Genomic DNA, 16,401 nt, shown 5'->3' on the forward strand with positions numbered 1-16,401 from the left:
AGAACACAGGCAGCAACCTCTTCGACCTCAGCCGCAGCAACATCTTCCTAGGAACATCGCCAAAGGCAACGGAAGCAAGGGCAAAAATGAACTATTGGGATTTCATCAAGATCAAAAGCTTTTGCACAGCAAAGGAAACAGTTAACAAAATCAAAAGACAACTGACAGAATGGGAGAAGATATTTGCAAACGACATATCAGATAAAGGACTAGTGTCCAGAATCTATAAAGAACTTAGCAAACTCAACACCCAAAGAACAAATAATCCAATCAAGAAATGGGCAGAGGACATGAACAGACATTTTTGCAAAGAAGACATCCAGATGGCCAACAGACACATGAAAAAGTGCTCCATATCACTCGGCATCAGGGAAATACAAATCAAAACCACAATGAGATATCACCTCACACCAGTCAGAATAGCTAAAATCAACAAGTCAGGAAATGACAGATGCTGGAGAGGATGCGGAGAAAGGGGAACCCTCCTACACTGTTGGTGGGAATGTCAGCTGGTGCTGCCACTCTGGAAAACAGCATGGAGGTTCCTCAAAATGTTGAAAATAGAACTGCTCTATGACCCAGCAATTACACTAAAGATACAAACGTAGTGATCCAAAGGGGCACGTGCACCTGAATGTTTATAGCAGCAATGTCCACAATAGCCAAACTATGGAAAGAACCTAGATGTCCATCAACAGATGAATGAATCAAGAAGATGTGGTATATATACACACTGGAATACTATGCAGCCATCAAAAAAGAAATGAAATCTTGCCATTTGTGACAACATGGATGGAACTAGAGCGTATCATGCTTAGCGAAATAATTAAGCAGAGAAAGACAACTATCATATGATCTCCCTGATATGAGGAAGTGGTGATGCAACATGGGGGCTTAAGTGGGTAGAAGAAGAATCAATGAAACAAGATGGAATTGGGAGGGAGACAAACCATAAGTGACTCTTAATCTCACAATACAAACTGAGGGTAGCTGGGGAAGGGGGGTTGGGAAAAGGGGGTGGGATTATGGACATTGGCGAGGGTATGTGCTTTGGTGAGTGCTGTGAAGTGTGTAAACCTGGTGATTCACAGACCTGTACCCCTGGGGATAAAAATATATACTTATAAAATAAATAAATAAATAAATTGATTAATTAATTAATAAATAAGAAACCATGGAAGTCAGAAGGAAGCAGCACAATATTCTTCCAAGTACTTAAAGGTAAGAACAATGAACCCAGAATTATATATCCAGCAAAAATATCCTTTAGGAATAAAAGGGAAATCAAGACATTTACAGATGAAGGAGAACCAAGAAAATCTATTGCCAGCAGATCTACCCTAAATTCTAAACAGGGATACCTGAGTGGCTCAGTTGACAAAGCATCTGACTCTTGATTTCAGCTCAAGTTGTGATCTCAGGATTGTGAGATCAAGCCCCATGTCAGGTTCTGTGTTGGAAGTCTGCTTAAGATTCTCTCTCCTCCTTTCCCACCTGTCACACCCTCTCTCACTAAAATAAAACAAAACAAAACAAAACAACAACAACAACAACAAAAATCACTTACACACACAGTAAACAGAGAGGAAATGATAAGAATCTTGGAACCCCAGGAAGAAAGAACAACAGAAAAGTAAAAATACTGATAAATACAATAGACTTTCCTTCACCTGGATATTAGAAATTATGTTTGACAGTTGAAATAAAGACTAAAACACTGTATGAGGGATCCCTGGGTGGCTCAGTTGGTCAAGCATCTGCCTTCGGCTCAGGTCATGATCCCAGGGTCCTGGGATCAAGCCCCACGTTGGGCTCTCTGCTCATTGGGGCCCTGCTTCTCCCTCTGTCTGATCCCCCCCCCTGCTTGTGCAATCTCTATTTCTCTCTCTCTAATAAATAAATCTTTAAAAAAATACTATATGATATAGTTCTCAGTATATGTGGAAGAAATATTTAAGACAAATAAATATATTATAAATGGGAAGGGCAAAGGGATGTGAACAGAGGTAAGGCTTCAACCCTTCCCTCCAACTGGTAAAATGTCAATTAAAATGTTAATACCAGTAGCTTACGATAAGATGTATCTATCTTATCTATTATACACATAAATTAAAACTAGAGCAACTACTAAATATCTATACAAACTAGAAGCTAAAAATTCATATGGAAATTCAAGGAGCCCAGAATAGCCATAATAATCTTGAAAAGGAAAAACCAAGTTCTAGGGCTGATACTTCCTGACTTCAAAATTATTACAAATGCATTTATAATGTATTTATTTGTCTTAAATATTTCTTCTGCATATACTGAGAACCATATCATATAGTGTTTTTTTTAAAGATTGTTTATTATATTAGAGAGAGAGAGAGTAATTGAAACAGTATGATATAAGGATAGACATACAGATCAATGGAACAGAATTCAAAGTCCAGAAAAAAACCAATACATCTATGGTCAACTGATTTTTGAGAAAAGTGTCAAGACAATTCAAAGGTGAAAGAACAGCCTTTTCAAATGGTTCTGGGACAACTGGGATAGCACACGAAAAAGAATGAATTTGGACCCTCACCTCACACTATATACAAAAGTTGACTTGAAATGGATAAAAAACCTAATGTAATAATCAGAACTACAAAACTCTTAGCAGAAAATATAAGTGTAAATCTTCATGACCTTAAATTATGAATTAGGCAATGGTTTCCTATATATGACACCAAAAGCACAAGCAAATAAAGAAAAAAGTAGATAAACTGGACTTTCGTTCTTCATAGGACACTCTCACCAAAGTGACAAGAGAGAAAATATTTTCATATCACATATCCGACAAAGTCTAATGACCAAAATATATAAAGAACTCTTACAACTCAACAATTAAAAAAACAAATTACCTGTTACCCTGTTACCTGGGTAACAGTTTTGAATTCATACTCCTCCATAAAAAGATACACAAATATCCAATAAGCACATGAAAAAATGTTTAACATTAACAGTCATTATGGAAACACTTCACATGCACTAGGATGGTTATAATCACAAAGACAGAAAAGAACAAGTGTTGGGGAGGATGTGGAAAAATTGAGACCCTATAATGGTGGGGGTGCTTTAGGAAACAATTTGGCATTTCCTGAAGAAGTTAAAACACAAGAGTTAACAGCAATTCTTTTCTTAGGTATGTTCCCAAGAGAAAAGAAAATATACATTAACACAAAAACTCGTACATGATTGTTCATAGTAGCATTATTCAGTATATTCAAAAAATGAAAACCCAAATATCTATTAAGATGATGAAAGGATAAACAAAATGTGGTATATCCACACAGTGGAATATTATTCGGCCATTTAAAGAATAAGTACTGACAAATGCTAACACATGGATGAATCTTTTTTTTTTTAATATGGATGAATCTTAAAAATATTTTGCTAAAAAAATATTTTGTTGAGTGAAAAAGCCAGGTATAAAAGACCACATATTGAATGACAAATATGCAGAACAGGCAAATCCATATACAAAGAATGGACAAAAGTGGTTGACAGGGGTGGGAGAAGGAGTGGAAGGAATGAGGGGTAACTGCTAATGGGCACAGGATTTCTTTTTGAAGTGATGAAAATTTTCTGGTATTAGACAGTGGTGATGGTTACACAACCTTGTTTAAAAAACTGAATGGCACTGAGGCACCCAGGTGTCTCAGTTGGTTAGGTGTCTGACTTGTGATTTCGGCTCAGGTCATGATCTCAGGGTTGTGAGATCGAGCCCTGTGTAGGGTTCTACACTCTGTGCCAGGCCTGCTTCAGATTCTCTCTCTGCAACCCCTTCTTCTCTCACTCTCCCTCTCTAAAAAAACAAAACTGAACTGCACCCTTTAACATGGTAAGTTTTTTTCTTTTTTTAAGATTTTATTTATTTATTTGAGAGACAGAGAGAGAGAGTGAGAGAACACAAGCAATAGGAGCAGCAGATAGAGTTCAGAGAAGCAGGCTCCCCACTGAGTAGGGAGCCTGATGTGGGGCTCAATCCCAGGACCCTGGGGTCATGACCTGAGCAGACACTTATCTGATTGAGCCACCCAGGCACCCAGTGGTAAGGTTTTTTTAAAGATTTATTTATTTATTATTTATTTATTTTTTAAAAGATATTATTTATTTATTTGACAGAGAGAGAGACAAGCAGGGGGAGTGGTAGAGGGAGAAGCAGGTTTCCCGTGGAGCAGGGAGCCCAATGCAGGGCTCAATCCCAGGAGCCTGGGATCAGCTGAAGGCATATCCTTAACAACCGAGCCATCCAGGTGCCCAAAGATTTATTTTTTTTAAAAGATTGTATTTATTTATCTGTAAGAGAGAGAAAGAGAGAGAGCAAAGGCAGAGGGAGCATCAGGCAGAGGGAGAAGTAGGCTCCCTGCTGAGCAAGAAGTCTGATGTGGGATCTGATCCCAAAACCCTGGAATCACAATCTGAGCTGAAGGAAGATGCTCAACTGAGCCACCCAGGTACCCCTAAAGATTTATTAATTTGAGAGAGAGAGAGAGAGAGAGAGAGAGAGCGCGCGCACAGGCAAAGCTAACAGGGAGGGGCAGAGGGAAAGGGGAGAGAGAATCTTAAGCAGACTCCCTGCTAAGCACAGAGCCCAACTCAGAGCTTATGACGCTGAGATCATGACCTGAGCCAAAATCAAGAGTCCAATGCTTAAAGGTGTTCGTAACATGGTAAAGTTTTACGGTGTGTGAATTACATCCCAATTTTTCTAAAAATACATTTAGCTAAATGAAAATGAAAACACAACATATCAAAATATGTGACACAGTTCAATCAGTGCTGAGGAGGAAATTTATAGCACTAAATGCTTACACTAGAAAAGAGGGAAATCTAAAATCACTAATCTAAGTTCCTGTCTCAAGACTGGAGAAAGGAGCAAAATATACCCCCAGCAAGCAGAAGGAAGGAAAAACAAAGATAAAAGCAGAAATCAATGAAACTGAATAAAAAGACAACAGAAAAAACTGTTGAAACAGAAAGTGGCTCTTTAAAAAGTTTGAAAAATTGGCAAACCTCCATCAAGACTGACACAGAGTAAGAGAAGGCACAAATAACTAGTATCAGGAATGAAGCAGAGGATATCACTAAAGACTTGGAAGACATCAAAAAGATAGTAAGGAAATATTATGAACAACTGTATACATTCATAAATTTGACAACTTAGATAATATGGACCAATTCCTTGAAAACACAACTATCATAGCTCACCCAGTATGAAACAGATAATTTGAATAGCCTGCTAAAGTTTAAGGAAATTGAATGTTAATAAAAACTTCCTGGGGCGCCTGGGTGGCTCAGTAGGTTAAGGCCTCTGCCTTCGGCTCAGGTCATGATCCCAGGGTTCTGGGATCGAGCCCCGCATCGGGCTCTCTGCTCAGCGGGGAGCCTGCTTCCTCCTTCTCTCTCTCTGCCTGCCTCTCAGCCTACTTGTAATCTCTGCCTGTCAAATAAATAAATAAAATCTTTAAAAAAAAATAAAATAAAAATAAAAAAATAAAAACTTCCTAAAAAAAAATCTCCAGATCCATGTGACTGCACTAGAGAATTCTACCAAAGTTTTGAGAAAATTAAACATTAATTCTGAAAGCAAAGAATGAAAATTAATAAATCAAGGAAAATCTAAATAAATGGAAAGACATACTGGGTTCATGGAAGACTCAACATGGTAAAAATGTCAACTTCCCCAAATTGAGACAACCGGGGGCACTTTTTCAAAACAAAAACTCAAATCCCACCCCAGACCTACAAATTCATAATTCAAGAGGTGAAGCCTAGGCATATATTGTTTTGAAATATATATGACCCAAGTCATTCCGATTTATAGACTGCAATGCCAGCCTCCAGTCACTATCCCTAGAGTCATGGGGTGGAAAGACCTATTCTCTCTCTGTCCACCAAGCTGACATCAGTCTAGTGCAAGGGAGTCCATCAACCTCTTCCTAGACCTTCCCATTTGCAGCTTCATGAAATGACCATGATGCCCACTGGCCATCATGTGAATTTTCCTGTGGTCCAGTCTGAGTTACCAGTTGATATGAGAGGGATATCCCACATAATCAGATCAATACATCATGGAAAGGGGCTGACTCTGGTGCCACAACCGCCCTTCCACTTCTCGCCCTTCTGAAACCCTCCCAGAGGGGCCCACGGAAGACCTGTAGGAATGAAAAGTGTCTGTCCTTGCTTCACGGAACACTTATAGCACTTGTCCACCTGGTCCCCAAAGAACATCTCGTTCTGGTTAGAGGAGCTGCTCCAGCACTCAAAGAGAGTCAGGTTGGCATTTGTTGGGCGGATCAGGTAGAAGATCTTCTCACCCTGAAACAAAAAGAGGTTGAAGTGCCAAAAATATCAGGTTTTCCAGAAAAATATTCCACAGGATCTCCGAAAGGATATTCTCTTTCTCATGCTCCAAGACCATGTAACATGACAGAATTCTTTTCCAAACCCATCCAAGAATCATTTTCACGTGGATTTGAAAAACTTTAAAAGGTCCTTTTGAACTCTGTATTTTTAAGCTTCTATAAGATTGACAAAACGACTTGGAAAGGGCATCTCAAACAAAATTGTTCGGCTTAGGACAAATGTACACCAAAAGATCCTATTTTAGATGCAACCAGGCCAAATGAGAAATGGCCTCTATAGATGAGTAGATCAATACTAGTAGCCCTAAGAGAATTTAAGGCCACATTACTGATGAAAAGAAAATTGAATTTGCCTTTAAATGCCATTTACAAAGAGTGTTCCTTCTCACACCTGCAATCAAAGCTAATAAATGTTTAAAAGTTCAGTAATTGCCAAAGGACTTCTAGAAGATTATATGTTAGGCGATTATCTGTTGGAAGAACATTTTATTTCCTAATTATGTTCTGCCTGGACAATCACCAGATAGATTATTTGGCAGAAAAGAAACAAAAGCCCACTAGTACAAAAACATCCCCAACTGACACTTGATTAGTTTAACTGGTGTTTCATGATAATAAATTCCAGTGTAGAAAAGCAACAACACTAGAAATTATCTACTGTAAAATTGGAAAAATTTGAATCAGATCAGTAGAGTAGATAATAGTATTATACATATATCAACATTAATTTCTTGATTTTGTAACTATACTGTGGTTATATAAAAGAGAATGCTCTTATTTTCAAGAAATACACACTGATTACAAGATAAAGAGAAACCATGTCTGTAACTATTCTCAAATGTTTCAGAAAAAAATATATAGAGGGAACTATTTTATTATTTATTATGTTTACTTCAGAGGAAGAATATAATGAAATGGTAACATTAGGAAATCTAAGTGAAGGGCACACAGAAATTCTTCCTACCACTCTGCAATTTTTCTATGAAAACTATTTTATATATAAAATATATATGTATTTCTATAAAAATTATTTTAAAATAAAAGAGGGGCACCTGGGTGGCACAGTCAGTTAAGCGTCCAACTCTTGGTTTTGGCTCAGGTAATGACACTCATGGTCATGAGACCAAGCCCCACATCAGGCTCCATGCTCAGCACAGAAGTCTGCTTGAGATTCTCTCTCCCTCTTCCTCTGCCCCTCCCACTTGTGCTTGCTCTCTCTCTCTCAAATAAATAAAAGAAAAAAGTTAAACCTAACATTTGAGTAACAGTGATCTACATTCTCCAATTTCATGCTAAGCCAGTAGAAACAACTAGTTTAGGATTCACAATCATTTGGACAATAGCCACATCCAAGTTTTTGACTCTTTCCTTGGCATTTCTGTTAAGAAAATTAAATAGCATGATGGTGGAAGAATCAAAATTATTTTCCAGACCTCAAAAGTCCTTCATAGTCACTAACAATCCATATGCTAATTACAAAAATTTTACAACCACTAAATAGGAAACTACCCATAGGAACACTGACATTAAAAAAGACTTGTTATAGGGGTGCCTGGGTGGCTCAGTGGGTTAAAGCCTGTACCTTTGGCTCAGGTCATGATCTTAGGGTCCTGGGATCGAGCCCCATATCAGGCTCTCTGCTCAGCAGGGAGCCTGCTTCCTCCTCCTCCTCTCTCTCTCTCTGCCTGTGTCTCTGCCTACTTGTGATCTCTCTCTGTCAAATAAATAAATAAAATCTTTTATAAAATAAAGACCTGTTATATATGCTCTATCTGACGGTAATGGCAGTTATGTGTCTACATATGACTGTCAAAACTCAGCAAACTATACACCTGGAATAGACTAATTTTATGGTGTATAAATTATATCTCAATAAAGATAGTAAGGGGGAGGGGAAGTTTCTCATGTTACCAAGAATTTCTACAGTAAATATGGACATTTCCATACACAGTCATAGGAGTATGGATTGGTTCAATTAAGATTAATAGTCAGAGAAAACCTTAGGTTATTAAAAAAATGTTAAGCATTGCTGCTATAAACATTTGGGTGCACATGCCCCTTTGGATCACTACATTTGTATCTTTAGGGTAAATACCCAGTAGTGCAATTGCTGGGTCATAGGGCAGTTCTATTTTCAACATTTTGAGGAACCTCCATGCTGTTTTCCAGAGTGATTGTACCAGCTTGCATTCCAACCAACAGTGTAGGAGGGTTTATAGCAGCAATGTCCACAATAGCCAAACTATGGAAAGAACCTAGATGTCCATCAACAGATGAATGGATAAAGAAGATGTGGTATATATACACAATGGAATACTATGCAGCCATCAAAAGAAATGAAATCTTGCCATTTGCGACAACGTGGATGGAACTGGAGGGTATCATGCTTAACGAAATAAGTCAATTGGAGAAGGACTATCATATGATCTCCCTGATGTGAGGAAGTGGAGATGCAACATTAGGGGTTAAGGGGGTAGAAGAATAAATGAAACAAGATGGGATTGGGCGGGGACAAGCCATAAGTGACTCTTAATCTCACAAAACAAACTGAGGGTTGCTTGGGGGAGCAGGGTTGGGAGAAGGGGGGTGGGGTTATGGACATCGGGCAGGGTATGTGCTATGGTGAGTGCTGTGAAGTGGGTAAACCTGGCGATTCACAGACCTGTACCCCTGGGGATAAAAATATATTATATGTTTATAAAAATAAAAAAATTTAAATTAACAAAAAAGAAGGTTAAAAAATAAAGGCAATAACTTCTTTCGGATAAAAAAAAATGTTAAGCATCAAAACTGTAGACACAGTTTATATGGCATATCCACTAAGTGCCCAACCCCAAGAGAGCAGTTATATGGAGATGTCACCAAACAATCTGGGAGATGGGTAGACCTTAGCGGCCTATTTTGTGCTACCACCTGACACAAAGAGGGAGGTTCAAGGCCAGGCTGCCTCTAGAAGTCACATTCGTTCCTACCTTGAGCACATGGTACCAGACCGAGGTGCCACCAAAGTCAATGTGAAAGTCTGTATAGCTATCCCGCACACTCATGAGGCAATACTTCTGCACATTGGGCCTCTCAAATATACACTCCTCTGGCCACAAGTTCTCCACCCACGACAGCTTCCGAACAATCTTGGGAGTCTCCACAAGGTTAGAAAGCCTAGCAAGGAAGGGATGGAAAGCAGATGTCAGCTGATTGGGAATTAAAGGTTAAAGCCTGAATAAAATGTTCCCCATCCCAGTGAGAGTCACGTAAGACAAAAAAGTTCTTTCTGCAGAATCCCTAAGGGCACCTAGCTCACTTATTCCTGTAAGTCTGGTCAGCATCCTCATTCCACTCAGCTCCAGAAGTCCTAAGTCCTAGCTCCACAGCATCCCCCAGTTAAAGGAGATAATTTCCTCCACTAAATGCTCATAACTCTCCCAACCTGGACCCACTCACTTGGTACTTGGTCAATAACAGTTTTTGTACTGTCCCCATCTCATAGGGTCTTTATGAGGAACCATTAGAGAAACTTCTCAAAGGCTCAGTTTCAGGTAAAGAAGTACCTCTCCCAAATACCTGGTTGTTTTGTCTTATGTAAAAACCACAAACCTTATAATACTGCACTTCCTTCCTTGTCCTGACCTTCAGGAAATTTACTGAAAACTCTACAGTCCTTCTCTACCAACTATCCAGACACTCATACACATATTTTGTGTGCAGATTACCCTCCAGATGCATCCTATTTACCCTTTATTTTCCTTTTGTTCCAATTTTTCCATTTTTTCCCTATGTATCTCTGTAAGCCACTTCAAATAGTCTTTCAAGATGAAGTGAGGTATAAACAACCATAGTTTTTTTTAAATCCTCAGGTTTTTAAATTTGTATGTTAAAACCAACAGCAAGGGTTTTAATATTGTACTATAGTTATGTAAGATGTTGCCATTGATAGAAACTGGCTGAAGAATACACAGGACCTCCCTGTGTGTTTTTTTGCAACTTCCTGTGGCTCAGTGGGTTAAAGCCTCTGCCTTCCAGCTCAGGTCATGATCTCAGGGTCCTGGGATTGAGCCCCGCATTGGGCTCTCTGCTCAGCAGGGAGCCTGCTTCCTCCTCTCTCTCTCTGCCTGCCTCTCTGCCTACTTGTGATCCTGTCAAATAAATAAATAAATAAAATCTTGAAAAAAAAGTAATCAGACAGTAAGCTTTCTAAGTACAAATGGATATGTTATATAATACTTTGGGAACTCCCACAGTTCTGAGCACAGAGAAGACTACACCATATATCTACTGAGTGCATGAGTCCACATAGAATCATTTAAAGGTTATCAGCTTTTTTTTTTCTTTTAAATCTAAGAAACCTTATCCTTAGAGAAACTACTTGGGGTTAATTCAGTAAATCTATTTCCAGGGACAGAGGGCCTATCCTGAGAGTTAAACAGTGACCATGCCACAATCAAAATACCAAAAACAAGGTCTAAGAAAGCTGCTCTAGCTCTTGAAGGAGACAAAAATTAACTAAAATAGTTACTGCATACTCTATCTAACGCTAGAAACTTTAGAAGAGAAACACAATTTGGTTGTTATAATGTGATCATCTACCCTAGAAAGTATAAACCAGCTCATCATCCCAAAGGAAGAAACTACCAAGAGGAAGGGAAAGGAACACTTATTCTCAGTATATCACAAGTTCCAAGGACTTTGTTTGTTTTTTACTTACCCCTGCCCTTCCTACCTGGTATCAGAGAATTCCAAACTAATGACATTGAGGACTTTCTCTCTCTTTCCACTGTAATAATATTTCACAAAATCACCGAGCTTCATCTTGCAGTCGGCCTGGCGGGTCACATCAATCACATCAATCTCTTTGTCAGAACCTGGAATAAAGAGATGGGTTCTGTACCAAGTGGCCTTGGACCAGGGAAGCCTCCCTCCCCTCCTCACCTGTCTCTACAATGGACTGGCACGCAAAACTTCTCACCTCAGACACACTGCATTTGTGTGTGCATGTTTTAGAGGTAGGGGTAGAAATCCCTCACACTCTCCTTAGATCTACATGCTGGGTCCAGGTTTGCTACAGCAACAGAACAGCCTGACATACAGCATCACTTACAGTACAATCCATGTGCCTGGGCCCTATTTCTTCACTTCTCTTGCTATCCCCAAAAAGTCATGGCCAGGAGACAACTGGCACATGAGGTCAAAAGTCAAAGGCTTTCTCGTCTCAACAGAAAAGAGACCACCATGATACCTGGAATTCTCCAGGTTAAAAAAAAAAAAATGGGGCTCAGCCTGGGTGTTTGTGGCCTACAAGGAGGAAAAGGAAAAGAAAAGCAGGATTTTGGTTCTAGTTTTACCAAAGAATGACTCTGGGTAAATCCCTTTGCCTCAGATTCCCAAGATGGCTAGAAAAGAAATGTAAAAGAAGACTGGAGGGGAAGGGTCATGGGACTTGATGAGAATAAACAATGTCACAGTTAAGAGGATCCATGATGCTTACCAACATAGTGTTCCACATCCCTCACAGTGAATGATGGAGAGGGCAGTGTCATCCCCAATCCATCCTTCTTCAAGACTAGGATGGGCACACTGAAGCTATTCTCTTCCAGGAATTCCACGGTCAGCTGACTTCCAGTGGGCTTCAGAATCACTTCATCTGAGCTGTGGGCCACATGAGAGAAAGCCTGAGCCCCAGAGGCTCTGCCACAGAAGGCCTCACTTGATGCTGCTATTAACCCAAAGAGTGGGGCCTTCCTTAGTGGACCTTAATGTGGGGTAGAAGCTAATGTCATACACCTCATTTGCCAGGGAAGAAATGACCTATCCTAGGCAAGAAGCCTGGTCATTGGAAGAGGTGAGGAGCTAAACTTAGGATATATTGTCAATAGGGTACTCTTCTCTGAATGCCAAAAAAAGAAATCAGCCAACAGCCTGTCCAGAAAGTAAAGATGTATCTGCAAATTTAGCTAATTCACTCTAACCCAGAGCAGCATCATTCATTTAAAACACTGGCAAATAAAGAGAAAAGACTGATTTTTGGATGACATATCCAATAAAGGGTTAGTATCCAAAACATATAAAGAACTTACACAACTCAACACAAAAAAAACACAAGTGATACAATTAAAAAATGGTCAGAAGACATGAACAGACACTTCTTCAAAGAAGACACAGAGATAGCCAACAGACACATGAAAAGATGTTCAACATCATTCATCACCAGGGAAATGCAAATCCAAACTACAGTGAGCAATCACCTTACACTTATCAGAAAGGCTAAAATCAAAAACAAGAAACAAGTGTTGGCGATAATGTGGACAAACAGGAACTCTCATGCACTGTTGGTACGAATGCAAACTGGGACAGCCACTGTGGAAAACAGCATGGAGATGCCTCAAAAAATAAAATAAAACTGTCATAAGATCCAGTAGTCACACTACTGGGTATTTACCCAAAGAATACGAAAACCCTAATTCAAAAGGATATATGCAGCTCTATGTTTATTGCAGTAATATTTACAATAGCCAAATAATGGAAACAGCCCAAGTGTTCAATAGTTAATAATAGATAAATGAATAAAGAAGATGTGGTGTACATATGCACATACACACAAATACACATACACAATGTGTATTATTCAGCCATAAAAAGGAATGAAATCTCACCATTTGCAATGACATGGATGGAACTACAAAGTATAGTGATAAGCAAATAAATGAGTCAGAGAAAGACAAATACCATATGATTTCACTCATATGTAGAATTTAAGAAACAAAACAAAGGAAAAATAAAGAGACAAACCAAAAAACAGACTCTTAACTATAAAGAGCAAACTGATGGTTACCAGAAGGGAAGTAGGTGGGGGGATAGGTGAAATAGGTGATAAAAATTAAGACTACACTTATCATGATGAGCACTGAGTAATGTATAGAATTGTTGAATCACTCTATATTGTATACCTGAAACTAATATAACACTGTATGTTAACTATATTAGAATTAAAATAAAATTAAAATTGTTTTTGATTTTTACAAGCACCTTCTCAATACATATACTTAGTTAACTAGAAAACTAGAAATCATGCTGGAGATAGACTATTTGGCCAAGTTGCATTGGAACAAACATCTGGAAAAATATTAAGCTCAATGTGTATCTCACTCTTTACATAATTCTAAATGGATCTAAGATTAAACTGAAAAACATGAAGTCACAGAGTAGTAGAAAAACATGGGAGAGACAAGGCCCAGTAGTAATTAAAAAATAGCAATAAATAAATTTAACTACATAAAAATTAAAATTTCCTACAAGGAAACTTAGGGGTGCATGTATCTTGAGTGTTTTTCTCTTCTTTGGGTAAATACTAAGTAGCAGAATTACTGGATTATAGGACATTTCTATAATTTTCCACAGTGGCTGTACCACAGTGGCTGTACCTGTGCATAAGGGTTCCTTTTTCTGCACATCCTCTCCAACACTTGCTATTTCTTATCTTTTTTATTCTAGCCATTCTGACAGGTCTAGGGTCTAATAACCTCATTGTTTACTGTAGTATTATTTACAATAGCTAATACAGAGAAGCAACCTAAATGTCCATTCATAGATGAATGGATAAAGATGTGGGTGTACATATACACATACAATGGAATATTACTCAACCATAAAAAAGAATGAGATCTTGTCATCTGCAACATGGATGGTTCTAGAGGACATAATACTAAATGAAACAAGCCAGAGAAAAACAAATACCACAGGATTTCATTCATGTGGATCATGATGATCATTGAGTAATGCATAGAATTGATCATTTATACCGTATAGTTGAAAAACTAATAAAAGACTCTATGTTAATTATACTTCAACAATAAATACATGCTTAAATAAAATTTTGTGCAAGAAAAGCTATTATAAATCAGTAAAAATGGGCAGTAACCCAATAGAAAAATTGTCAAATGACATAAGCAGGCAGTAACCAGAAAAAGAAATAAAGATGACTTATAAAAGCACAAAAATATATGTACCTTCTGTGCACCTGAATATTTATAGCAGCAATGTCCACAATAGCCAGACTATGGAAAGAACCTAGATGTCCATCAACAGATGAATGGATAAGAACCTAGATGTCCATCAACAGATGAATGGATAAAGAAGATGTGGTGTATGTGTGTGCATATATATATATATGCATATACATATATATATATGTATATATATATATAGTGGAATACTATGCAACCATCAAAACAAACGAAATCTTGCCATTTGCAGTGACATGGATGGAACTAGAGGGTAGTATGCTGAGCAAAATAAGTCAATCCGAGAAAGACAATTATCATATGATCTCTCTGCTATAAGGAATTTGAGAGGCATGGCGGGGGGTTGTAGGGGGTAGGGAAGGGAAAAACGAAACAAGATGGGATCAGGAGGGAGATAAACCATAAGGGACTCTAAATCTCATGAAACAAACTGAGGGTTGCTGGGGGGTGGGGGAGTAGAGATAGGATGGCTGGGTTAGGGACATTGGGGAGGGTATATGCTAGGGGAGTGCTGTGAAATGTATAAGCCTAATGATTCATAGACTTGTACTCCTGAAGCAAATAATACATTATAGGTTAATAAAAAATATATATGGTATCATCACTTTGGAAACAATTTAGCAACATTTATAAACATTTTTTAAGATTTTATTTATTTATTTATTTGACAGAGAGAGAGATCACAAGTAGGCAGAGAGGCAGGCAGAGAGAGGGGGAGGCAGGCTCTCTGCTCAGCAGAGAGCCCAGTGCGGGACTCGATCCCAAGACCCTGATATCATGACCTGAGCCACAAGCAGAGGTTTAACCCACTGAGCCACCCAGGTGCCCCCATTTATAAACATTTTTAAGGCACATATTCTTTGGTCTAGCGATTTCATTTTTAGGTAGTAAATCCACACATATACTCATCCACATATACAAAAACTTAAGTACAAAGACATTCACTGCATACACTGCAACACTTTTTTCTAATAGCAAAATACTAGAATCAATTTAAATGTTCAATATGGTTAAATAAATTATATAACCATACAACAGAATACTAAATGTTCATAAAAAAGAATGAAAAACATCTGCATATGCTATTATGGATTAATTGCCAAGATATGTAATTTTGGTTTTAAAAAAAGCAAGATGCGGAAAACAGAGTGTATTAATGCTTTTTCAGAAAAGCAGGACACACACACACACACATTTATATTAAAAAAAAACTATTTCTTAATGAATGCACAAGACACTGGTTGACTGGAGAAGATCTAAGGGAGGAGAAAGGAGACTCACTGCCTCTGAACAAACAAAACAAAGAATATTAAGTTGAAGGAACACATAATCCTAAATAACATTTCAATTACAGGAAAGCTGAAAATGGTTGTGCAAATTAAAAACCTAGCAAAAGACAGCGCTTTATTCATTACTTTTTCTAACTCATTACTTCTATTCAAGTAATTTATTTTTAATAAGCCCATTAATATTTTTTAAAGGGAAAAAAAAGCCACCTGGCTGGCTCAGTCAGTAGAACATGACACTCTTGATCTCTGGGTCATGAGTTCGATCTTCATGTTGGGCACAGAGTTTAATTTTGAAATAAAAATTTTTTTAAATTAAAAACAAAACAGATTAAACGGGGAAAAATATTTTTTTGATTTAAAAGAAATGTATGACCACTCAAACATTTTTTTAATTTTTAAAAAGTTTCCTTTTCTCTACAATGAGAGAATTAAACTTTCTGATTTTTAGACTCCTAGTTGAAGCATTCCTTGGGTGCATATAAATATCCTCTCCTGAAAGGTAAAAACTGATTCCCAATCTACCAAAGGTTTTTACGAGCAGATGTTAACATACTCTGCATGTTAAATGAAACTCTAACAATGTTTCTTAGAAAAGGACTAAAACAGGGGTGCCTGGGTGGCTCAGTTGGTTAAGCTCTGCCTTTGGCTCAGGTCATGATCCCAGAGTCCTGAGATGGAACCCCATTGTCAGGCTGCCTGCTC

General features: G+C 38.1%; 1 protein-coding gene across 5 annotated transcripts in view; it reads right to left on the reverse strand.

Moving 5' to 3' along the window:
- Nucleotides 1-16,401, reverse strand: part of PHF8 (PHD finger protein 8) — a 100,259-nt gene that overhangs the window by 62,406 nt on the left and 21,452 nt on the right. For all 5 annotated transcript variants that reach the window (XM_059156420.1, XM_059156421.1, XM_059156419.1 and 2 more), the window contains exons 5-8: nt 11,878-12,038; nt 11,113-11,254; nt 9,368-9,554; nt 6,186-6,348 (exon numbers count right to left, since the gene is read on the reverse strand). In XM_059156420.1, the coding sequence (XP_059012403.1) occupies nt 6,186-6,348; nt 9,368-9,554; nt 11,113-11,254; nt 11,878-12,038 (653 nt within the window). The remainder of the gene's footprint in view (nt 1-6,185; nt 6,349-9,367; nt 9,555-11,112; nt 11,255-11,877; nt 12,039-16,401) is intronic.

Source organism: Mustela lutreola, chromosome X, assembly GCF_030435805.1.
Source record: "Mustela lutreola isolate mMusLut2 chromosome X, mMusLut2.pri, whole genome shotgun sequence".
In the NCBI taxonomy this organism is placed as follows: Eukaryota; Metazoa; Chordata; class Mammalia; order Carnivora; family Mustelidae; genus Mustela; species Mustela lutreola.